We start from the raw sequence: 25,716 nt of genomic DNA on the forward strand, positions 1-25,716 counted from the left end.
CTAGGCAGGCACCTCCTCGGGTTCCTCGTGGTTGTCATTTTATGAAATATTCAGATCCTATCCGGGCCTCTCCTCTGTGTGCCAGCCGTTCAGTCCTGGGTTCCTGTGTCAAGATCGTGGCTCTGCAGTGTGGTAGAGCTGTCATCCCCTGTCTGCTGCAGAAGCCTACATTTGCCTGCCAGAAGTCCCAGAGCCAGGCGGGGAGGAGGCAGCCACAGCAGCCTGCAAGTCCACCCTGCCTCAGCCCTCTGCCTCCAGCACAGGTGTGTCTTTGGGGATTGAGTGGAGATGGTTGAGTCCAGAAGGGCCCTTGCACTCTGATGCCGTCCACAGGAGCCCTGGGCATTAGGTGGTGGCCCCCAGGGTCCGGCCGCACCTCTGCCTTGAACCCAAGCAGCTCCAGCTCCCCCTCCAAGCGTGAAGGGCTTCAGGGTAAGGCAGGACTGCAGTGAGGCCTCTCCGTTTGACAAATGAGGCAAGGGAAGCCCAGAGGGCCCAAGGCCCTTGTCCCTGTGCCCAGCAAGGAAGGGACGGGAGTGAAGGCCTCTTCAGTGAAGGATTCTGTTTTTGATCACAGGAAGCAGCCAAAGTCAGCACCAGCCCTCAGCCATCGCTCCATCAAACACTCACTACAGAGGGAGCCCAGAGGCTCAGGCTCCCGGCTTCACAGCAGGATTCCGCTCTTACCTGATTTGTCTGTTTGGATTGCACTTAAGGCAGAAGTCTCAAATGCTATCTTCATCTTTCCAACTTTTTACCTGTGAGATAAATGACAGTTTTTTTTACAAAGCTGGGAGCCTAGGAAAATTTAATTCTCCAAGGTCATGACCACCAAGCACTTCTCCCAGCCACCTGAGCCCAGCCACGATCCTGGGCACTGCCTGAACCACTGTGGCTCCTAATGTTGGGTGTATCATGCTGGCCGTGGTGCAAGACTCTGGGCCAGTCCACTCCAGAGCTCAAGAGAGGAGCTGCCCCCCCCCCCGATTGTATTGGCATCAATCCATTTAGGCTGCCATAACAAAGTGCCATAAATTGGGTGGCTTATAAATAACAGAAATTTATTTCTCCCAGTTTGGGAAGATGGAAGTCCAAAATCAGTAAGCCAGCATGCTCAGGTTCCCATGAGGGCCCTCTTCTAGGCTGCAGACTGGCATCTTCTCGCTGTATCCTTCTCTGGCAGAAAGAGAGCTCTCGGGGGTCCCTATTATAAGGGCATGAATCTCCACCCCCTGACCTAATCACAGAGGCCCCACCTCCTAATCCCATCACTGGGGGTGAGGAGTTCATCAAATTAATGGGGAGGAGAGGCAAACATTTAGTCCATTGCAACTGGCTTTTCTCACTCCAGTGGGATGATTTGGGAGAACTTGGAGACCAGCGCTGAGCTTACCTCTTGCTTAACTCTGATCAAGAGACACTGGTTGTGCTGGCATAAAACAGGGCCCAGACTGATGGGCAGAAGCACGGGCATGGCCCAAATAGGCCAGCAGAAGCCCCCATGTATCTGAAGCCTCTGGCTTTAACTTCAATAGTCCTGTGAATAATGCATTCTACTCTGTATCATATCCTTATTTTAGTTAGGTAGGTTAAGCTCTACTGAGATAATAAATAAACTGAACCAGCAGAGGTTTGTTTCTTGTTCATGCAGATGTTGCCACAGGTCAAGTGGCCCTCCAGGATGATTCTCCTCCACTTGGCTCCAGCTGCTTCCAGCCCGTATTCTTCCATGTCCGTGGCCTCCAGTTGCCTCAGCAAAGAAAAGACAGAGGATGACAGGGTGCTTGCTCAGAGTGCAGCCAACTCCACCTCTATCCACACACCCTTGGCCAGAATGCTGCCACCTAGCCTGTACCAAGATGCTGGTACAGGGGTATGTGTCCTCCAGACCCCAAGAGAAAAGAATGAAATGAGACTGGGTGATCACAAAGATAATATTGTTTTGCCACTATACATATTTCTCTTTTTTTAACAATATCTTTATTTTTTTTTTATTTTATGTGGTGCGGAGGATCGAACCCAGTGCCTCATGCATGGTAGGCGAGCGTTCTACCTCTGAGACACAACCCCAGCCCCACATATTTCTTTTAATATAATTGTTTCTCTCCCTGTTAACCTTCAAGTAAAATGGCTGCTCCAAGAAAAGAGCTATGTTTATCATTTGGCTGCTCAGAGAACCAACACACAGCCATTCAGGGTATCCATCAGGGGCTGGTTCTAGGATTCCCTGAGGGTGCCAGAATCACCTACCACACCTCTTCCCAGACTAAAAATAGGACATGTGCTCACACATTTATACGACCCACAGCTGGAGAGAAACACAGAAGCGCACCCATAGATACCCCCTCGAGTCCCAAGGGGCAGCTGTACCCACCCACACCAACACATGGCACAACCCTCAGCCAGTACACTCTTCTCTTGGTATCCGCGTGGATTGGTTCCAAGCCCCTGCACTGATACCACAATTTGATATAACAGTGCGGTGCTGGGAATAGCTTCTACATATCCTCCTTATACCTTAAATGATCTCTAGCTGGGCGCGATGGTGCACACCTGTAATCCCAGTATCTCGGGAGTCTGAGGCAGGAGAATCCAGGTTTGAGGCCAATCTCAGCAATTTAGTGAGACCCTGTCTCAAAATAAAAAAATAAAAACTCTGGGGATGTGGCTCAGTAGTAAGGCACACATGGATTCCATCCCTAGTACTAGTATTATATATTATTATATATATATAATCTCTAGATCTCTTATAATAACTAATGTGACAAATGCTATGGAAATGGTTGTTACACTGTACTGTTTAGGGACTAAGAATGAGGAAAAAAAGGGGCGACTTGTTTGGTAAAGGATGCTGTTATGTGTGGGGATATTTTTGATCCTCTATTGGTTGATTCCTCAGAGGCAGAATCCACGCATCCTGAGAGCTAACTGTGTCCATCACCCAGTTTACAGAGGGAAGGAAGCACTCGACATTACTGCAGGTCAGAAAGTCCCTCCACTCCACATAAACATCAGGAGCACACAAACATCAGGACGTCCAGAGCATCTACCCCAAAGTTCAAGCTCCCAACCCCCAGTCAGGAAAGAGGCTGCCTACAGGGATGCAGGTTTCAATTCAGGGTCCCCAAATACCACTCTTCAATTCTTGGTCTGTGCTCACACACAGTATGAAGTGGTTCCTAACAGCAGGGGAGGGGACAAAAGTAGTGGTAAGAGAGGGGTCTAAGCACAGGGGCAAAAGCCCTCTTTCTCGTACCTGGTCCTGTACATGCTCTGGTTTTTCATTTCCGGTTATTTCTTGGACATTATTGCAGACACCATGGAAGTGGGCCTCAGATTTTGTTTTTGAGGCAGGTCTTGTTATGTTGCCCAGGTTGGTTCCAACTCCTGGGCTCAAGTGATCCTCTTGCCTCAGCTTCCCCAGTAGCTGTGACTCCAGGTGTGCACCACCACGCCCAGCCAGGGCCTCAGTTTTTAATGACACCTTAGTGTGCCACCGTACCATACACTGTGATTGCTTCGAATTGACTTTGCTGATGGAGTTAGATCATCTCCAGTTTCCTGTTACTATACAAAGCATCGCAGGGACAGTTGCTGCATATGCATCTTTATGTGTGTGAACCATGTTGTCCTGGAGGTTGAATTACTAGGTCAAAGTGTACACGCCTTTTATTTTATTTTTTTGTGTGGTGCTGGGGATTAAGCCTGGGGTCTCACACAGGCTAGGAGAATGCTCTACCACCACCGAGCGACAGCCCCACCCCTGTGCATTTTAAATTGGGGAGCTCAATTGTCCTCAAAGAGGTTGGACCTGTTTTCAGCTCCACCAGCAATGTAGTATGGGAGAGGGCCAGTTCCCCGTTTTCTCCTGCACGGCGTATTCTCAGAACGTTAACTTTTGCCAATTGATGGATGAAAAACATGGCATCATCTCATTATAGATTTAATTTTCACGTCTCATGTTGTGAATGCGGCCAAGACTCTTTTGTGTGTGCTTAAAAGCCATTAGTGTTTCCTTTCTCTGTGAACTGGCTGCTCATCCTCTTGCTCATTTTCCTCCTGATCTTCTTGTTGATTTGTAGCATCTCTTTGCAGATGAAAAGAATTGGACTTGTGTCGTAGTTTTGCAAAATCTGTATTCTGCATGGGCCTTTGTCTGGAGCCAACTGTCTCCCTGCCTCCTTCCCACTCTCCAAAAGCTGCAGTGGCCGTTCCGAACCACCAAGCTGATCACGTCCTGCCCCCCTGCCTCCACCAGGACCCAGCTCGACTCCTCACCCTGTTTGGGGTGCTTCTCACTTGGGTGGTGCTTCTCACTTCCCAGCTCCCCCACAGTCCACATAAAGGTTGTGCTCCTCACAGGAAGTCAGTGACACACTGGGAAGACTCTAAGTGGCGCCCCCTGCAGGGGAACCTGGGGCAGCCCTGCTGAGTTCCACAACCCTCAGCTCCCTGCTCCTCCCATGTTCCACCATTCCACAAATGCCCCTTGCTCCCCCATCTCTCCAGTGCTAGGTCTAGTCACATCCTTTGGCCCCTAATGTCCCTCTCTCCTGTGGGCCTGGTGGGTTTCTGACTCACCCAGCAGTCAATGGTCATTTCCTCTGCAGAGCCCACCCTGATCTCTCAGGCTGGCTTCCCCTGCCTTGGAACTGCCCCAGCCCTTGTGTGTTCCTTACTCACCTCATTGTGAATCTCTACATCCACTCTCCAGGGCTGCACTCCTTTCTGTCTGAATCCCAGGTACTAGGAAATGTGTGTGGAATGAATGAATGGATGAGTGGGTGAATGAGTGAATGGATGAGTGGGTGAATGAATGGATGAGTGGGGGAGTGAATGAAGGCAATTTCTGACTACAGAACTTAGTGGACACAGCCTAATATGAAGTTGTACACTTATTTACCAAACAAAAACAAAAACAAAACCACTTCGTAAAATGCAAATTTTAAAAAACACAAAGGATGATCCTTCCCAGGTAATCAAGGTCTGCTTTGCCGTGTGCAGTGAAGTCCTTTCAATCCACTAGGGCTGATGCCCTGCAGGTCGCAAATGAAGGCCTTACTAGAGAACAGCCCCTCTGCCTCCCCACCCACCCACCCACCCAGGGTCATAGGAGGACCCTTCCTGGTATGCAGGGTCCCTTGGGATGTAGAGCCTACACCAGACCCTCCTTTCCATAAGCAGGCTTCGTACCCTCAGCCTACCTCCTCAAGTGGAGAAGGAAGGTGTTTCCCGCTCTCCTTTCTGTCACCACGACCCCCGAGCACCAGCAGGGCCTTCTGCCACTCCACCCCTCTGCTGTCCCACCTGCCTCATGCCTCTGTCCCAGCGGTCAGTGTCTCCCCTGCATGCTGGGGGACCCTTGGCCATGTGGGTCAGACGAGGGCGTCCCTGCTCCACCTTCCTCTGCGGCTTCTGCTGCTATGAGGAATAAGGCCGAGTCCCCTCCTGGCCCCTCTGACCCACCGCAGGCTGGGGCCTGTGCCTCTGCGCCGCCCACCTCCTCCCCATTCAGTAAGTCCCGTGTGCCTCTGTGTGCCAGCACACGCCATCCCTGGTGGAGTGGATACCATAGATGTGGCCCCTGTGGGCCTGGAGCCGCAAGTTCAGGGAAGCTCTTGCTGGCAGACGGGTCAACTAAGGCATGGGGGTTCCTTTATACTAGAAAGGGTTCGAAGGATGGCACCATCAGGGCTGTGTTTGTTTGCTTAGTTTGGTTTTAATTTTTTTTTTCAATACAGAGGAGGGAACCCAGGGGTGCTCTGGCACTGAGCCACATCCCAGCCCTTTTTTTATTTTATCTTGGGACAGGGTCCTGCTAACTTGCAAGGCTGGCTTTGAAGGATCACTCCAGCTGGGCATCACTGTGTCCCACAGGGCTGTGTTTTTAAAGGTGACAGAGCTTACAATCTGTGAGGACCAAGAGTAGGCAAGTGCCATGTCTGGGCCAGAGGTGCCACAACGGCATCCTAGGTGTGGCTCTGGAGGTGAAGGGCACAGACTCCAGAGGTTTTAAGGAGGCAAAATGGACACATGTCTAGTGGCAGTCGCTCAACTGCCATCTGTCTCCCTGTTGGACCTCAGCTCAGTGAGCAGAGCCCAGTTCACCCTGTGGGAAGCTGCGTTCATAGCATCAGAATGTGGCCGGCCACACAGTGGGCGGAGTATTCCAGAAACGAATGGATGGTAAGGGAGAAAGGGAATAATAGATGAATGGATGGATTTAACAGATGGGGACACTGATGCTCAAAGCAGGGAGGGGGCAGTAGATCACCTGAGGCAAGGGACAGTGACCCAGCAACAGGACCCTGAGTAAGGCCAGGGGCTTCTGCCTGGCCCCCAGGGCAGTGTGAAATCCCGTCCCCTCCCACTTCACTCACAAATACCTGTTTTTGTTACTTGTCATTTCCACACACACCCACAGGCAGGAATACGCACTGTCCCAATAAATAAATCTGGGCCACTTTTCAGCCTCGTTTCACGTCCCCGGGAAGGCTGGGTCACGTGGCATCCAGCGGCAGCCCATTAGCCGACAGGCTGAAGCATATCATATTGAATTCCACGGCCCGAGGAGCCCGCGAGACCCCGTGCTGCTCTGAAATCTGCGCTGATTTATTAGAATGCAATTGTGCTGCTTAATGAACACATCGCCCCCTCCTCTTGCCACGACTGTTTTTTCCAAACCTTCACCAGGAAGACAGGAGCATAAGAATCTTGAACCCATCCCCTGCTGCAGTTCAAAGGCAGAGGGATGACACAGGAGGCGATCGTGACAGCAGAGGCTGAACTTGAGTATGAGTCGCAGAGAGATCATCTCAAGGCACTGCACTGTCTTCATGTCCCTACCCACGCCCCTCTGCCCGGACTGCTTGCCTCGACCCCTGCTGCAGCAGGACCTATGAACGGACAGGCGGGCGCTCAGGTCCTGTGGCCCATAGTCTGCCTCAGCCCACGGCAGCTCCTTGGGAACCACAGGCCTGGGCTTCTGCCTTCTGCTCACAACCCAACCCCCATCACACCTCCTCACACACTAAACAGGACCCCTGCTCACACTGGTATATCAACCACACTGGGACAGAAACATTCGTGGATTCCCACTTACATGAGGTAGGCCACACCTGCCCAAGTCAACACCTGGCACACCCACCTCCTAGGACAATGGCCCTCAGTGTCTAAGGAGGATTGATTCCAAAGCACCTGCGGATCTCCAAACTGGAGGATGCTCAGGTCTATTATATAAAACAGCACAGCAACTGCATGTAACCCACATCTTCCTGTCTCCTGGAAATCATTTCTAAATTACTCATGACACCTAATGCAATGCAAATACTATGGAAATAGTTATATTGTATATTTTAGGGAATGATGACAAAAAGAAAAAGTCTGCACATGTTCTGCACAGATGTAATTGTTTTTTCAAATAATTCTGATATATGGTGGTTAGATCCACATTGCCAAACCTTTAGATACACAGGGCAAACTGTGTAATCAATACTCACACACACACACACACACACACACACACACACACGTACAAGTATTTTGAACTTCCAAGCAATAGATAAGTTTTGGGTATTTCTAATTTTATTGCTTTGTGACTAAGAAATATGGACTTTCCCTTATTGAACCTACTATGTGCCAAACAGAATGTCTGAGTAAACACAAATCTGAATAATCATGGGCCCCTCGGCCTAATAAAAGAGAAGATAAAGACATTGACATTGACACTCTGATGTGACACTGCCATCACAGAAATCCCAGGGCCTACATTTTCTTTAACATATCTCATATATTTCTCTCTACTTAGGTTGATTCCTTTACTGTTTCTGTTACCCAAACATTGCTGAACAAATAAAAAAGAATTTTGGTCAGCTATCTTCATTTGGTTCTCTCGCATTATTCGTGTGGATGAGCGGACTCTCATTTATTTACTGGCCATTTGTATTTCTTCCCTTTCAATTCGCCATTTCTGCTTGCTTCTTCTGCTGGAACGATGGTCTCACTTTTCAAACTTGTGACTCTTTGTCTCTTGCATTCTTCTTGGGTGACCCTCAAGCTGTCCTTCCAGAATGGTTTCCTACTGTGCCTCTGCACATCAGCACTGGTGGGTGATGCTGTAGGCTGGTTCCTTCCTCTGAGCAGCACAGTCGAAAGAGCATCATTTGAACTGCTCCAGATTCCTTCAAGACCCAGGAAGGGGCCTCCCATCCCTGTCATGCTGCGAGTGACTCGGTGTGGCCTGAAAGCAAACGAGACTCACCACGGCCTGTGGAGAGGATGGTCCAAAGAGGAAGCTCCCTGCCAATCTTCCTTTCAGGCTGGCAGGCCATTTGCTCCTGGGTTGTGCCCTGCTTGGGGTGGAGCAGAGTGGGGAGCAGCCCACTCTCTCCTCCAGACCACAGTCCTCCTGAGCTTTGCCTTCCCCGACACACGAACCACCTGGAGGTGTCTGTTAAATCTCAGATCCATGGCACTGGAGCTGTAGGTGCAAATCATGATCTCTGGAGTGCACATGTGCACGGAGGTCCATTCATAGTGTGTGTGTGTGTGTGTGTGTGTGTGTGTGTGTAAACATACTGAGGAAGCTGAGGCAGGAGGATCTTGAAAATTCAGACTAGCCTGGACAACTTAGCAAGATCCCCAACAACTTGGCAAGGCCCTTCTTAACATTTTTTTAAAGGGTGTGGGATTTAGCTCAGTGGTAAAGCACTCTTGGGTTCAATCCCCAGTATCACAACAGCAACAATATAGAGCCTGTTAGGCCAGAAAGTAAGAAATGGTCAGAAACAATATTGGAGCATGTCAGCAGGACCTGGGCACCAGCCTGGGGGGCTCCCTGGGGCCAAACCTGGGACTGTTGGAGTGCCAAAATAATTAAGTAGAATAATGAATGATAAACTCTTAACAATGGGAATTTACAAGTACATGCTGGAGGTACCTAAATCAGCCCATGGGGGGAAGAGGCCCACTGCTGACAGTAGAATTATGAGGGTCAATTCTGTGGTGGAGGGTGTAAGGGGGGTGGGGGGACCAGCTTTTGCAATCATGGTAGTAAAGACAGGTTCAATTAAGAATCATTCATGGTTGCTAAATCCAAGGGGGCTTTTTGATGGGAACAGGATGAAACAAAGAAGCAGTAATTATGCAGCAGAGACGTTAGAGCCACGATCAGGTGACCAAAATTAACATCAGCAATGAAGGACAGATGGGCACCTCATGCCTCTGCGGTGTCACTCTGAGAAGGTCTCAATATGCTCTATGTGGTGTTTTGGCCAGGAATGAAAAACCAGAAACTAGTCACAAGGAAACCAGATAAATGCAACATTCTATTTCTATTAAAAAAGCAAAGGGCAAAGGTGCTGAGAATAGTTGGCTGCATCCTCCCTAAATGTCATTGTCATCAAAGACCTAAAAAAGCCACAGAAATGTTCCAGATTAAAAGAGGCTTAAGAGACATGACCACAAAATGTGCCCCGACCCTAGACTGAATCCTATACTGGAGGGAAAATGGACTGTCAAAGGACACTGTTGGTTCAGCTGCAAAAACCAGAATGCCAACATTAGATGAGCAGTGTTCCACATGAGCCACGCCGTGGTGGTGTAAGAGCATCCTTAATCTTCGTAAATGCATGCGACAGAAGTATTTAGGGGCAAAGGGCCATGACATATGTAAGTCATACACAAGTCCTCTTTTAAGGACTTCAGGAAAAAATTGCAAATAGACTAAAAATGTTAATAGGAGATTCTGGGTAAAAGACACATACATGAGTGTTCTCTACACTGCTGAGCTTAGTAACTTGGATGTAAACTTGAACTTGTTTTCTTTCTTCTTTTTTTTTAAGAGAGAGAGAGAGAGTTTTTAATATTTATTTATTTATTTAAGTTTTTTTTTGGTGGACACAACATCTTTGTATGTGGTGCTGAGGATCGAACCTGGGCCACATGCATGCCAGGCAAGCGCGCTACCGCTCGAGCCACATCCCCAGCCCAACTTGAACTTGTTTTCAAATCAAGAGTTAAGAAAAATGAAACTTTCAGATTCCCAAACTCAAAATGTATGTATGTATGTATGTATTTTATTAGTTGATAGACCTTTATTTATTTATATGTTGCTGAGGATTGAACCCAGTGCCTCACACATGCCAGGCAAGTGCACTAACACTGAACCACAAGCCCCAGCCCTTAACATTTATTTTTTTAAAAAAGTATAATCATTAAAAAGAAAAATAATGAAAGGACAATGGGAAAAAATTGTTAAATTCATAATAAATCATGTCCACAACCTACTATTAAGGGAAAAGCAACCTTCTTTTTTTGGGGGGGGGGGGTCCTGTGTAGTCTATTCTATTTTTGTCTTTAAAATATTAGTGTGTAGGGACAGGAACGAGTCTGTGAGAATCGTGATCAATGGTGAACAACGGGTATCTGAAGAGAAGGACTTGTCAGTAAGGGGCCCTATTTCACCTAATCTATTTCTGTGGCTTTTGCTATCGCTTCTTTTGTTTCGTTTTAGCAAGTTTCAGGAAAATTTGTGAATGACTTCAAAATAGGCAGAAAGGATTACTGTGTCTCTAGAATCCATAACCTGTCCTTGAGCTGCTTTATAGCCAAGTTGTGACCAATTGATCACAGTGCACATGATCTTCGTGCACAGAAAAGCCAACGAATTGTATCTGTGGCATATACTTGGCTACTGCCCCACGGATTCACTAACTTTGCATCTATTTGTCAAATTTTTTGACACTTCTGATTGCCTGCATGTGTGGCTCTTTGAATTCTCCTTTGAATTGGTTGTGACAACTGACTGGTTCCCTCGTTAATTAATGAGATTTAAAAAATGCTAAGCATATGTTCATTTTATATTTGTGTGTGAGTCTTGTTGTATCTGTTTTTTTTTTTTTTAATTTTTTCAATGCAGCTTTTCTCAAAAGCACTTGTTACCTTCTGTCATTGCAGGTAAAATTTGTAAACATTCTTTTAAAAAAGTGTTTCTGAGATTCTACAGAGGCTTTCTCAATCACCATTCTAGGGGAACTCCCCCCGCCACGGCACTGCCAGTCCCTGATGGGCACCGAGCCACACTTCCTACATCAGCAAAGCGCGGACACAGCCATGTGTAGGTCCCCAGGGGCTCCACGCCCACCTTCCACAGGGACCCCACGTTTCAGGCCAGTGGGGGCCCCAGCCCCTCAGAGCCACCGTATCAGAGTCATTTGGCTGGTGGGAAGGGCAGGGCCAAAGTCACATCACCTCCTGGGAGAGACTGTTTCTGGCCAGCAGCGGCCTCTCAGAGGGCTTGTTTGTTTTCTGGGTGTTTCAAGGATCAATCAAAAAAGTTTAAATGCCAAAAGAAAATCATGAAGTTGGCACCAAGTTTTAAACATTCATGTACCTGAATGTTCTAATCCAAATTTGGTGAACACCATGGCACAGCTGTGTGGTCTGTCAGGTAATGAGATTGGGATCCGTGCGCAGCGGAGTGCGCAGAGTCAGGGTCGTGTGACTGTGCAGGCTGAGCAGGGCTGTGACTCACTGGGCTGTCGGGGTTTTAGGCCCCCATATGCCTGCTTCTCCCAGGAGCAGCCGGCCACCTCCCACCACCTCCCACCACCTCCCACCCCTGGCCCACTGCTGTCTAGAAAAGCAGCCTCAATTTTGTGTATTTATTGCGTATTCAGGCACTTCACTGAATCAGGACTACTTTTCAGTTGATTTTTAGGGAAATTCTTAGAAGAGAGTATTATTTTTGCTCTCTTTCCCAACTATAATTACTTTCTTCCCTACCTTTCTGCCTTAAAATGTGGCAGACTACTGCATCCAAATCTTGCTTCATACCCCATCAAGAGGGTCTTGGGTTCACAATAGCTAAACTACGGAACCAACTTAGGTGCCTTTCAACAGATGAATGGATAAAGAAACTGTGGTATATAGACACGATGGAATATTACTCAGCCTTACAGAATGAAATTATGGCATTTGCCAGTAAATGGATGGAGCTGGAGAAGATCATGCTAAGTGAAATAAACCAATCCCAAAGAACCAAAGGCCGAATATTTTCTCTGACAACAAGGTGGGAGGCTAGGAAAGAATAGAGGTACTTCTGATTAGACAGAGGGGAGTGAAGAGAGAGGAGGGGGTATGGCACAGGAAGGATAGTAAAATGATCCTGACATTATTATCCTATGTACATATATGATTACATGACGGGTGTAACTCTACAACATGTACAACCAGAAGAATGAGAAGTTATACTCCATTTATGTACGATATGTCAAAATGTATTCTACTGTCATGTATAACTAATTAAAACAACAAAAAAAGAAATAATGACATGAAAGAAAACAACAAGTCTAATAAAGTTAACTGTCAAGATTAAAAAAAAGTGTCTCGTGTGCTTTGCTTTTAAGGGAGATGCTGCCTATTTTGTTGAATTTTGTTGTTGTTTGCAGTGCTGGGGGTCAAACCCAGGGCTAGGCAAGTCCTCTACCACTAAGCTACATCCGTAAAACTAGATAGTCTTTTTTTTTTTAAATGAGTTTTTATTACGAAAGCAAAAGTATGTTAAGGGGAAAAAACCTAGAAACAGGTAAGGAGAGAGAAATAAGAGCCATCCGTTCACTCGTTATCCCTAGGTTAACGCTGTGTTAACACTTTAGTATAGACCCTTAATAATAGTAATTATTTCCTTTAAGATTTTATTGCAGAATTATTATTACTCTCTTAGCAGGTAACATTTATTTATTTGTCAGTAACCGTGGTAAGTGGAGGAGTGAAAACATAATTTCAGTGAATCCTTACGGAATATCTCCTGTAATAGACGCTAGTATCTCCATTTTACAGTGGAGAAAACAGGCTGAGAGGCCCTTCCAAATTTACCTAAGATCTAATGCTAATCAACAGCCATTAAAACTCAAGCCCAGGTCTCCCTCATACCCAAACCCAAGCTCTTACCTAATACTCTGCGGTCTCCTAATCCAGACCTGTTTTTGCAAATATAATTTTAGAACTAAACTAGCACCCTCCTGGACATTTGATTCTGTTATCAGCTTTTACACCTAATATATTATTAACATACCTCAATGCCATTTATTATTATTCTACAAATTTCATAGTAGGCTGCATGGTGTTTCATTATATGGATATGTTTTATTTATCTTTAAATGGCTCCATATCAAAACAAGAAATAAAAACTGGTTGTAAAATATTCAAACACACATAATAAGAATCTAAAGTAGAAAGTGCAAGTCCTCCTTCCCCATCCTGCTGCGTCCCCCTCCCCAGAAGAAACCGCCATTAACAGTGTGATGTATTTCCCTCCACACAGTTGTTCTGTGCAATTTATTGTATGCAATGAAATTTATTTATTTTTCCTTAAAGAAATGAGGGCACACTGATTGACTGCTTGCTTTTCACCCACAGTGTAACATGAACATCATTCCAAATCTGTACATCCTTTTTAAAGCACAAGAAACCAGAAGTCACTTTTAGCTCTTGGCTTGAGCAAATGGGAGGCTGGTGGAATGGTGTTTGGGAGATTAGAAAATGAGAAGAGGAACAAGTCTGGGGTCATATCAGTCAAGAGTTCTGTTTCATACATGTCAGATTTGATGCCTGTGAAATATCCAAGTGGCAATTCCAAGTGGGTACTTAGCTGGGGACAGTGGTGCTGGGTATAGAAATATAGGAGTCAACAGAGAATGCATGATACGTAAACCCGGGCAACAGTCCCCTGCTGCCTTTAGAAAGGGCACATGCTCTTTAGTTTGCCCCAGTCCCCATTCCTCCCAGTTGATTCCCATTACTGGGTCTGCATGTCATCTGTAGTGGACCTGATTCAGTCACTCTTTCCTACGAGGTCACTAAGGCTTCAGGCTTTGTGACAGTGGTGTATTATCAAGGGGTATTATGAAAAATTATCCAAAACTTGGATTTAGGGCTAAAAGCAGGCAGCATGTCATTCCAGTGTCCCACTGGAGGGTTATTGAAGAGGCCCACCCAAGGGCTATGGCTTCATAGGGGAACGGATCTTCAGTTCACTTGCCATTGACTGTAGATTAAAAACCCAGGCTCTGTGCAGTTACACCCTAACTGTAGGTTTTGTCAGGTCAAGATGCACACCCCATCGGCTGTGGCTTGACTGCCCTGCAGTACATTAAGTGCCTTTGACCAGAGCCACAGAGAAGCACAATCCTGACTTCGTGATTTCTTACCAGCATCTTGCACAGAGACTCACCAGGGATTCTCAGGAACTTCAGTTCGGTCCCTCTGCACTTTCTGGGGCCATGGGGCTTCAACACCCCCTGGTCCCAAACCATGTCCTCAGCCCCCTCTTCCTTTCTCTGACCTCCTAGATAAGGTCATCCACCAGGGGTCAGCACAGCTCTGGCCATGTTTGGAAGTTTCCCAGGCTGGTGCCTTGGAGCTGGTCTTTTTTCATCTATTCTGCTGGGTTCTTTCAACCTGAATTCAGGGGTCCTTCTTTCACTCTGGAAGATGTGAGGCTATTGTTCCTTTGATAATTTTATGCCTGCCTTTTTCTCTTTCCTCTTTCAGGAATTCCTAGTAGTTGGCTGTTGGACAGACTGTACTGAGCCTCTAGATTCTGCCCCCTGGCCCATTCTCCTTTTCTCGTTTGTGTATTTTAATCTGTTTCTGGAAGAATGTATCCACTTTGTATTCTGTCTTTTCTATTGGATATTTTATTTTTATAAATAATAGAAAAGGAATGCTTTCTTGGTCTTGTTTCTTTTCATCGCATTCTGTTCTTGTTTTCTCTGTCCGAAGATATTACAGGTTTTTGTTGTTGTCCTTTAAGTTTTTGTGTCTTCTCCACAATATATGTTTCCTTTTTCAGGTTGGTTGACTTGAATAAATCCCTCTCATGTGGTAATGTTTTCTTCAACTGTCGGAGGTCCTCGGTTTATGCACTCTTTGGGGGCATCTGCGTACGTGTGTGCATGCACAGGCAGCATTAGCGGATGGTCGCCAGTCTGGGATGCTGGAACAGTGATTCAGGCTTTTCATTGAGGAAGCATCTGGAAATCTCTGGGATGCTAATTTTTCCAAAGAACTTTCCAGTCAGCTGCCTGGGGGATAGGTACCTGGCTTGAGAGGCTTGGGGAACAGCAAAGGGACTATGGGGAGAGGAAAGGGGGCATCCCTGGGGGCAGAGGCTCACTTGCCCCTCTCACCTGCCTTCAGCCCTGTACCTCATGGAGCCCCCTGCCTCGTTTGATGTTCCCAAGTCCAGAACACACCTGTTTCAGTTTCTCCAGGGAACAAATGGCCAGCCCCTTCCCAGCAGACATGGGAGTGCTAGTTTCCTGGTTGGACAGAGCAGCGGTTCAGGACGGGGATGGTCCCAGTTTCAGCCTGATGCCCTGACTGGCCCATGATGTGTGGGATGGGGGCTCCTCGGCTCATTCAGTTTCTGGAGGGATTTAATCCGCATTCCTTCATCAGCTACCATCTAACCATAGTTTCCCAATTCTCTTATCTCCTCCCACATTAATTTTGTCCTTACAGGTTATAACCCTTTTCTTTCTTTCCAACAGTACAGTGAGGTTTGGGGGAAGGAAAAGAGATAAATGCATGTAGCCAATATACTTTGTTCAGTGAGAAGACTCATTTCTTTTAATTCTACTAACTTGATTTTTTTTTAACTTCCTGGTGGTGTTGGCTTTTAAATCTTGTTTACCTCCAACCTCTAGTTTCACTGCCTCAGGGCCCAGGCTGTGGCCTGAACTTGTTCTCTGGGCAATTGGCTAGTCAGCTTGGGTGATGGTCCATGTTGTCATCAGAAGGAAAGTGTGTTAGGGCAAGGGCTTGCTGTATTCCTGCTTAGTGAACCTTATTATCAAAAGCCTCTAGGTTCTTATTTTTTCTTCCTTGATGTGTAATAACCTCACACTGGTGGTGATATTCTCAAGCAATTGTTTCTTGTCTTTTTCTTTGGGTTTCCAGAAGTCTTTTTTGTTTTGATTTCTCTCTTTTCTTCTTCTTCTCCTCCCAGCCCTTGTATCTTTGTTGTAAATGTCTTCTATCAACAGCAAGTGATTTCTCTTTGTCCTAGTCATTGCTATTTGGATGGTATCACCCCAGCAAAGGGATGCCAGTCCCTGGTCACCTGGACTGGGGACAGCAGTACAGGTACACTGAGGGGTCCATGGGCTTGGCAGTGGGGGGTGGATGTGGGAGGCGAGTTAGGCTTTCAAGGGCTGGGGACGAGGAGATGGAGATAAGACATCAGGTCCCTGTGGCAGGACACTCTGACAGGCCCAGATGAGGTGAGAGAGACAAAAGAGCTGAGAGCTGACCGGGCACTCTGGAAAGCTGTGGGCCAGGTGCAGAGACTGAAGGTCCACCAGCCAAAGAGCCAGCAGGAGGCAGGGCTGTGGGGATGGCCAGGGCTGCCTTGGGAGGGCACAGAGGGCCTTCGGGCCTGTGGCTGCAGAGGGAGGGCTGGTTTAGCTGGGTGGTGATGGGCCTGGGAAGGTGAGGGACTTGAGGGGCAGGGGGCCTGGCTCTAAGAATTAGCTGGCTGGCTGGGGCCAACCAGGCGTCCCCGGGGGCACAACGTGAACTGGAATGTGGTTCCTACTTTCTCCTGCAGCACTCAGCCACCTAGAGTGTGGCCACTGGGTCGACCCAGGACTGACGTGCTTGAACCCTGTTGCTGAGGGGCTGAGGAGGGACACAGGGCCTGATCTTGGTGGGAAAGGCCAGGGGACATGACAGAATCACCTGTGGACAGGGACTGCTGTAAGAGGAGGCGACAGAGGACAAGGCGTGGTAGCTGGCCCTTGGGAGCAGATCTACTTAGACAATGCTGTCCTAGGCTGGAGCTGCTGACTGGAGTAAAGGGGCAAGGGCAGTCCCCAGTCAGAGGACCTATGCAGGCAATGGACCAGACATAGGTCATATTCCTGCCCTGGCAGAGCCTCAGTCGCGTCTGTCCAGGTTTTGATGGTTTCGATCGGGCTTGGCCTTGCCCTCCTACAGCGGGATTCTCCATGCATTCACCCTAGGGGGTTACAACACACTGAAAGATGGGACCTTGAGCTGTTGCGGGTGGGCAGGGCCCAGGGCTGCAAGGGTCTCCCGTGCTGCAGGTGCAGCTGAAGGGGCTCAGGGGCTGGTTTATTCCCAATGAGGGAAGCTGGTTCCACCCTGCAGGTGGGTCTGGCTTGGGAGAGACTGCGTTGGCTTTTGTGGGTGTTGAAACCTTGGGAATAATTAGTCCAGCTCAGCCATACCTTGCTGGTGACCCTGGGTCAACCTCTTGTGTTCCCTGATCCCCTCTTTCCTAGAGCTAGATTTGATGGATGGGAAGTCATTTCATGCAGAGCCTGGCAGAAGCTGGGGTCTGCTGCAGGGAATGTGTAGTGGCCATTCTATCTCCTTGGAGGTAGGGGAACCCACAGACCCCCCACTGCCAAGTACAAGGGGTCTGGGGAGGGTCTTCGTGAGTCTTCAGAGACTCCACCCTGGAGGAGGAGGGGCAAGTCCAGGTCACCCAGTGAGCACTGCCAGGCTGGAGACTACAGGATTCAGGGGTCGTGCGGCCCCGGCCCCACCAGAGTGGACCAAGCGTGGGCCCCTTTCAAGTGGAGCAGCAGCCCAAGACTTGGCTCATTCCTATAAAATCACCCAAGACACAGATAAATGGAGAGGCGAGTCAGGATTAAAATAGCTAAATAAATCTTTAATATTTCTAATTGCAAATGTACAGAAATTGCACAGCCACACAGAGTCTTAGAACACCAACAACTTTCTCTGTACATTATTACATGGTTAAAAGTCACGGCTGGAAGGAGGAGCTCCAGCCAAACTCCAACATTTGCATTTTTTCCTTTTCACATACTTACAAAAGGGGGGAACTAGGACACGGTGGGGGGTGGGGGGGCGGCTTTATGGCCGAGTGTGTAGAAAAGAGGGGCTGTTTCCCTGGACGATCTGGCTCCTGCAGACGGACAGGTGTGAGAGAACAGTGTCCCTCAGGACAGGTGCTCTGGGGGAGGGGGTGTGTGTGGAGCTCTGGCCCTGGACCCCCCTTCCAGGCGGTCAGAAAAAGTCTTCATTTATAGGAAGTTTGGCAGTTTCCTTCACCCTGAACATATGAGTTGAGCAAAAAAAATGTCAGGTTTCTCTGTTGGCAGGGGAGGGGCAGCCTTTTCTAGCAATCTGGGGACTTTGTCTCCCCTGAGCAGGGACCATCCTTTCCTCAGGGACCTCTGGCAACCCTAGCCCGGGCTGCGGGCAGGGCCCAGCCCTGGGAACACAAGTTTCCTGTGGCCTTAGGTAGGAGTCCTCTTTACTGGACCCATCAGGGCCCGTGTCCCTATCAACCGCCACCCAGACAGCACGCCGCAAAGCCACAAGTAAATTCCAGAAGGAGGGAAAAGACAGAATCCCCTGGATCCCAAAGCGCTCTGTCCTGCCCAGCACTTCTCTCTAGATCACAAAATACAATACAAACCATCAGGAGAGCAGCAGTCCCGGCAGCCCTCGCAGCACCAGGACTAAAGGACTATGTACAACCTTGGGTGAAATAGTTACATTACAGTCAAACACCAAGAACATTTACAAAAATCGTCAGACTTGCAATTAAGATAAAAATCTGTGAAGAGTCTGTACAGTTTTACAGTTTTTGCACTAGGTAAGTAAGGCTCTCGGCCTGAGAGCTCACAACCCCCTCCAAGGGTAGCCAGCACCAGCCACAGCAGCTGGCCCCCGCACCCTCCTGTCCAGGCCCTGGGGACCTCCCTGTATTGCTAAGAGGTGCTCAGTTCGAGGTCACGCTACGAGGCATCTGCGGGAGGGGTGGGGTGGGTAGGGGAGGAGAGCAGGGCTCCCTGGCAGTGAAGATGACACTGGCCAGAGGAGGACACACCTGGAGCCAGGCCCTGCCTGTGTGGCCACCCTGGTCTGAAATGCACAGGTGCAGAGTTGTGGACAGGAATGGGGGCAGGAAGGGGTGGCAGCAGGACCTCAGCCCCACCTCCTTCCTTCCTGAGGTCTCTGGCCCTTGGCAGTGCAGCCCTCTCCACCAGCATGTCTCTAGCCTAACTCTCCCTCCCGAGAGCAGCCGCTGTCACCTGCCCATGGGCCCAGGAAGGGGTGCAGCATGGCTCTGGCCACCCCTCCAGCACTTCTGCCCTTCCTGGGAGACTCTGGCACTTTCCAGCCCCAGAGACAGAGGTGGCGGCTCCTGCAGCTCGCCCAGCCCTGGCTCTGCTGCCATGGGCCAAGGCCCCAGCTCCTGGCCTAGGTGACCCAGGGCCAGGGCTTGGAATCTGTAGGGCCTGGGAACAGATGGGGCCAAGAGACCCCAGCTCCTGCCCATCTATGTTCCGCAAAGGGGGGAGGGGCAGATATGCTACAGAACAGCCTGGAGCTGAGGGAAGCCAGCCCCAGCTGTGAGAGTGCCCCTCCCCTGTCTGCAGCGCCCGGGTCCTTGGCTGGGGCCGGGAGGGGTGAGGAGGGCGGCTGCGCCGGGCCCGGTGCAGGCTGCTGCTGTCTTGAGAGGGAGCAAGGCTAACATCCTCCAGGGCCGCTATTTCCCATGCAGTGCGCACGCTCAATTTAAAAGGCCCCTGTGTTCCAGCAAGCGAGCAAGCGGGCTTTTGTTTCTAATGCATACTGTGAAAGGAAAAAAAATCACAGTTATCCACCTTCTCAGGGCCTGCAGGGTTAGAATTTCTTCTTTTAAACCATCAGAGGAAAGATCACCTTTTCAGGGGCAGTACCAGCTGGCCACTCCCCTCAGGGCCACTGTGCCAGGAAGCACTGGGCCCTGGAGAAGGCAGCTGCAATGCACAGTGCCACTGGGCAGCTCTGCCCAGCTCTTTGGCTTCTGGGCGTCCCAGAGCAATAGCCCAGGCCCATGTGGCAAGTGTAGAAGGCTCTGGATCCTCCCCACGGGCATAAAGGCCCCAAAGAAAAAGCCATGATCCTCACAGGTCTACTTGGCAACATGACTAAAGAAGAGGTGATGGTGCGAGTCTGGGACAGGGGCAGGTGGGAGTGAATCCTCAGTTCCTCACAGCCAGGCAGGGTCCCTGATGGGCCGCATGCAGTGGCAAGTGGGGCAGAGATAGGCAGAGGACACGGAACCCCTGCCTTGGTGACTTTCCCCACATCTCTCTGCCTGCCAACCAGCCCATCAGTTTCCGGGCCCCACAAGGCAGAGGCCTGGCCGCCAGAGTTCTGGGCCCCCAGCAGGCTAGAGGAAGCCACAGGAGTGGCCCCTGGCCTTTAACTGCCCCCTCTCCAGCAGCTCCCTCCCTGGTGAGGTGGGGTACATGCACTTGGCCGGGTCAAGGAGGAGAAGGTGACACACATCAAATTCAGTAACCAACAGACATGTGTTTGGCAGCCTTGTCCCCACTCCCCCACGTGCAGTCTCTTCTGCCTGCACCCAGACACGCTCCTTGGAGGAAGAGAAGGGGCGAGGCTGGTGGCCCGCCTCGCGCGCTGTAGCAGTCTCTCGCGCTCCCTCTGCGGCCGCCTCCTGCACAGCGGGCAAGGGGAGGGGGCGCCTCGGCCTCCTGCCACCCGCACTGGGGCTGCAACTGTGGGGGCGCCTCCCCGGCCGAGACCCTGCCCTGGGCCACCATAGTCCCCCTCTCCTTAGGTAGGTTCCTCCCTCCTCGGGCAGGTTAACAATTGCTGCTGTTTCTGAACTCGCCGTTCTCAGTAATCTGCAATTTGGTGGGGTTGGTGGGGGAGATGCCGTTACGGGCTTGCATGCTGTACCTCTCTTTCAGCTGGGTCAGCGCGCTCATGAGGCGGGCGTTGGCAGCGTCCAGTGAGGCGATGCGCTTCTCCTGTGGGCAGGGAGGGCATTAGGGGGCCCAAGATGAGCTCAGGCCACAGGGAGAAGCATGCCCCTGTGAAGTGCCCTGGGGCCAGGGGTACCTAGAAGAGCTGGCTGGGCAGGCAGGGAGGGCCGGGGTGCCACAGGCAGAGCACAGGTCATGCACCAGGCTTCAGAGCAGCTGGCACAATGGGGCGATGGCTCTGTGCCACCATGGACTGAGCTCTCAGTGCCTGCTTCTTAAACCTGAGCGGCTCTCACAGCGGTGTGTATGGCCACCTGAGGCTTCATGGGCAGGCATCTCACTCTTGTGCACATGGACACCCACAGAGGTCACAGCTCCTCATCTTTGCAGTTTATAACCTGAACAAGACCTGGCCTACTGCTGGGCAACCGAGGGAGGTGTGCAGTCACAAGTTAGGGACTGAAGCCGGTGTCCCCTTCAAGTCTCCCCTCTCAATGCAGTTTGGAAGCCACAGCTTTAAACAAGAGACCCAGTGCTTCCTCTGCCCAGCCAGCCGTTAACTCCCTGCCTCTAGCCCTTCCAGTAGCGTCCACTCTTTAGTCAGCACCTTCCCTGGTGAAGGGTATACCCACAAAGTGCTCCATCAAGCAGGGAGCACCCCCCTCCACCCCAGCTTGTGCTACTGAGTTTGTGGCCCAAAGAGACCACAGGCTTCTCAGAGCAGAGATCCTCAGCTTCTGCCAAAGTAGACTGAGGATTTTGGAGAAACCAAGTAACCCGCTCCTCACGCCAAGTCTTCTATCACCTGTGGCTAACCAAAGGGCCAAAGCTCCCCACCTGTGCATCAATGATCTTCTGTTTGGAGTCTACAGCTGCTTGCATCTCTGCATGGTCCTTCTTCAACTCCTCCTCCACTGACATCAACCTGGGAGACACAGGGACAGTCAGATTGGCACTGGAGGGAGCAGGAAAGGGTAAGGCTTTGCGGGAAAGCCCACCACACCTGCATGGGGTGGGGACCATACATTAGGAGTCCCCCCTTGGGCCACAGACTTGCCACCCACACTTGCTGGAGCAGAGGCCCCCCAGTGGCTGCCACGTCCAGCTGTTCCTTCCTCTCAAATCCCCAGAAGGCCCTGGGGGCGTCCCTTTCTTGATGTTTTTCTAGGAACCAAGGTAGGTGGTGGGACAGGGTTGGATCTTCATAACTCTCAGAGCAAGGCATTTGGTGCTACACCACAGGACTCATGGTGCAGGGGGAAGATGAAGGGTCTGAAAGGCTCTGGAACATTCTCCACCCCCCATTCACCGAGGTCATGTGCTGCTGTGCTAGGCACTTGCGGTATGAAAATGAATGGGAAGCCGCGTGCAGTAGGGCAACTACACCCCACACTGGCACTGTGGGAAATTGGGGTCCATGGGATGCAGTGCAGGTAGCAGCTACCTGACCAGGACAGCAACTGTACCTCAGGCCCCTGAAGGACGGGCTGGGAGGGAGCACATGGAGAAGATGAGGAGAAGAACCCTCTGAAATGCTCTGGCCCGTCTATCTTTCCCAGAGCCCCTGGCCTCAACTCACTCCAATCTAGGTGCCATTGACACCAGTCACTGCTGCCTTCCAAGCCCCTGTGGCCTCTGCCTATCTCTGGCCACTGCTCTGCAGACCCCTGTCCTGCGTGCCCCAGGAAACGGAGTTCCATGGGCTCTGGCTCGCTCCACACGCTTCTCAGAGCAGCCACCTACTCCCAAGGCCACACTTCCAACTCCACCCACCCTCACAATTCCTCCAGCCCAGCTAGTCCACTCTTGGTGGTGCCCAGGGGATCAGCGGTGCTGAGGCAGGTGCCCCACATGGCTGCTGAGGGCCGAAGGACCATTGTTAGGAGTGTTGACCAGGCTGTGCCAAGGCAGATGCCTCTCCAGGGAGGCAGGACACTGAGAAGAGCTTGTGCGTATGGGGTGGGGGTGTTAGGTGGTATCGATTAAGGGAAATTATACTAGAAGAGCATTGGATTTATACCCCTGTCTTAAAAAGAAGCAAACAAACAAGAAAACTGAGCATAATATCTGAAACCAAGGTTTTCAGACACCAAACAGGCACCAGCACACGATTCCCAAGAGAAGGTGAGCCAAGGAGGCGACCCCTGCTCAGACTGCGACAGAGAAGGGGAAGCTGCAGCCTCGCTAGGCTGAGGACACATAGGAAGTTCAGAAAAGGTGAAGACAGGTTTTCCAGTGTGCAGAGTACTGTGCAGAGACAACTGCACAAGTTTCCTGAGGGGTCCCTTGGGTCTTTAGATGAATCAGGAATACTGGGGGCAGCATGCATGTGAGAAAATTTCTAGGCAAGAGCTACTGGAAAGAACTATACAAATCAATCTCAGGGACAGCCGGTACTGCTACCTGCTAGAGGAGGAAGAGACCCTGACAGGGATCCCCAAAAGGAAACTGCCTCAATGGCAGGGCCAAAACGGCCTAGTAGCAAGACCCACTCTTGCAAAGCTTGAAAGTGAACCCTGGAAGGGTAAAGCTGCTTCCCAGTCATCCAGAACAAACACAAAACATGTAGCACCAAACTATCAAATCCACAATGTTTGGCATTCAAACAAAAATTTTTTACTAATTTTTCTCCTGGTTATGGGTTTTATTTTCCCATAAATAAAATAAATAAATAAAATAAAACCCATAACCAGGAGAAAAATTAGTAAAAAGGCTTACATGTCACAGATGACAGAATTAGTAGGCAAGGACATCAAAACAACTATTTTACATATATCCTACATAGTCAAAAAAATAGAATTAAAAGGATGTCAAGATAAAAATCAACTTCTAGAGGTGAAAAATACAGTATCAGAAGTAAAGATTATTTCCAGGTGTGGTGGTACACACCTGTCATCCAGAGGCTTAGGAGGCTAAGACAAGAGGACCAGGAGTTCAGGTCAGCCTCATGAACTTTAGTAAGGTCCTAAGCAACTTAGAGAGACTGTCTCAAAATAAAAAATAAAAAGGACTTGGGATGTGGCTCAGGGTTAAGCGCCCTTGGGTTCAATCCCCGTACCCACATCCAAAATAAATAAAATAAAAATTATTAGATAAAGTTAACAGCAGATTTGACACTAAAAAGAAATAAGTAGCAAACTGGACAATGTAGAAATTATTTAAGAAAAAATACACAGACAATAGAGCATCAGTGCAATGAAGGATGATACAAAGCGGCTCAACCTCTGAGTGACGGGAGCCCCAGATAAGGTGGGGGAAGTAGGACCCCACATCTGCAAATCCACAGCATAATAAGCCCAAGAAACAAAGGAAGCCAGACCAAGTCTTCTTATAACAAACTGCTGTCCAAAAGCAATAAAGAAAAAACATTTTTTTTTTTCCTGAGGTGCTAAGGGTGGAACCCAGGGCCTTGTGTATATCAGGCAAGTGTTCTACTGTGGAGTTACCCCAGCCCAAGAATACTATCCTAGAACCAGCCAGAGAAAAGGCACATAAATATAGAGGAACAAAGATGATGATAAAGTCCCTGTCATTATAGCCTAAGGGAGGGGGCGCAACTGGGCCCAAAGTCTGTTGCTGTTAACAGCCCATACCACTGAAACAGGCGGCCACAACAGCAGAGTGGAAAAGTTGCAGTGAGACCACACAAAACAATGAACTGTCCTTTAGAGAAGGCTTGCCACCCCGGGGCTCAGAGCAGTAGGGAGGTAGAGCCAATAAGCCAACAATGGAGACAAAACAGAATTATTTAAAAATCCACCATTCAAAAGAAGGCAGAAAAAAGGTAAGAAAGGCTACAAATAGGAAACAAATAGCAAGACAAACAAAATCATGCTAATGATTACATTAAATGTAAACATCTCAACACTCTATTAAAGAGCAAAAAAGATTAGATAAAAAGAAGACCCAATAATAAAGTAATTTACACACATAGATGGTGTGATGGTCTAAACATCTGTTTTCTCCCAAATTCACAGGATGAAAGCTAACCTCCAGGGTGATGGCATTAATAGGTAGAGTGTCTGGGAGTGATTAAGTCAAGAGGTCTCCGTCCTCATGAACGGGTTCAGTGCCCTAAAGAAGCCAGAGGGAGCTTGTTTACCTTTCTGCCATGTAAGGACATACCCACAAGGCACTATCTGCAAAGGAGGGCCCTCGCCAGACACTAAATCTGCTGTACCTTGATTTTGAACATGCCAGCCTTCAGAACCATGAGCAAAAAACTTCTGTTGTTTATGAATTACCCAGTCTAACGTATTCTGTTGTAGTGGCTTAAATGATCTAAGACAATGGGCTGAAGGTACAAGGATAATGAAAGGGCACAAATCAAAAGAAAGTTGGTGTGGCTATATTTGACAACTCAAGTTTCAGAGTGAGACATATCATGAAAGATAAAGATGTGATTTTATAATGAAAATGAGGTCAGTTTACCAATAGCTCATAATGCTCAAAGTACAGGCACCTAAGAATAGAATTTCAGTGTAAATAAAGCAAAAGCAATAGAAACAAAAGAAGAACTATATGAATTATGATTGGCCACCTCAAAATCTTTTTCTCATGGACTGGCAGAACAGCAGTAAACAAGTGGATAGAAAAAGCAGGAAGAATACAGAAGACCCAAACAACACTATCAACCAAACTGACCTCGCTGACATTTACAATAGGGAGGAGATTAACCAGCATAATTTAGGAGAGATACACGTGTTAAGTAAGCCATTGCATTTAGAGCAGAAACCTCAGAGAACAGGTATAAAGAGGCGGAGGTGGGCAGGGTGAAAAATGTTTCCATTCTTGGAACCACATGAGGGGAGCCAAGAACAGAGCTGGAGGTCAAGTGAACACAGGTCTCTAGTCACCGGGTTCAGCTCACGTCAACCACTGCACAATGAATATAACCACAAGTTAGTGAAGCCACAGTAGTCAGGAAGAGAGA

The 25,716-nt window shown here is 49.0% G+C and overlaps 2 protein-coding genes across 24 annotated transcripts in view; one reads left to right on the forward strand and one right to left on the reverse strand.

Annotated features, from left to right (window-relative positions):
• Positions 1 to 2,452, forward strand: part of TTLL11 (tubulin tyrosine ligase like 11) — a 240,160-nt gene extending 237,708 nt beyond the window's left edge. For 8 of the 9 annotated variants that reach the window (XM_081311491.1, XM_081311494.1, XM_081311500.1 and 5 more), the window contains 2 exons: positions 162 to 263; positions 1,652 to 2,452. In XM_081311491.1, coding sequence (XP_081167617.1) covers positions 162 to 263; positions 1,652 to 1,776 — 227 coding nt within the window. In that variant the 3' untranslated portion in view covers positions 1,777 to 2,452. The remainder of the gene's footprint in view (positions 1 to 161; positions 264 to 1,651) is intronic. The other variant, XM_081311493.1, reaches the window with a different exon arrangement.
• DAB2IP (DAB2 interacting protein) overlaps positions 1 to 25,716 on the reverse strand; it is a 250,603-nt gene that overhangs the window by 45,918 nt on the left and 178,969 nt on the right. For 10 of the 15 annotated variants that reach the window (XM_081311389.1, XM_081311384.1, XM_081311380.1 and 7 more), the window contains 2 exons: positions 21,621 to 21,708; positions 17,684 to 20,828 (listed from right to left, as the gene is read on the reverse strand). In XM_081311389.1, the coding sequence (XP_081167515.1) occupies positions 20,661 to 20,828; positions 21,621 to 21,708 (256 nt within the window). In that variant the 3' untranslated portion in view covers positions 17,684 to 20,660. Of the gene's footprint in view, positions 1 to 2,595; positions 2,630 to 17,683; positions 20,829 to 21,620; positions 21,709 to 25,716 lie in introns of those variants that run through there. The other 5 variants (XM_081311388.1, XM_081311385.1, XM_081311387.1 and 2 more) reach the window with 5 other exon arrangements.

The sequence above is a fragment of the Spermophilus citellus genome, assembly GCF_964194105.1.
Source record: "Spermophilus citellus genome assembly, chromosome: 2".
In the NCBI taxonomy this organism is placed as follows: Eukaryota; Metazoa; Chordata; class Mammalia; order Rodentia; family Sciuridae; genus Spermophilus; species Spermophilus citellus.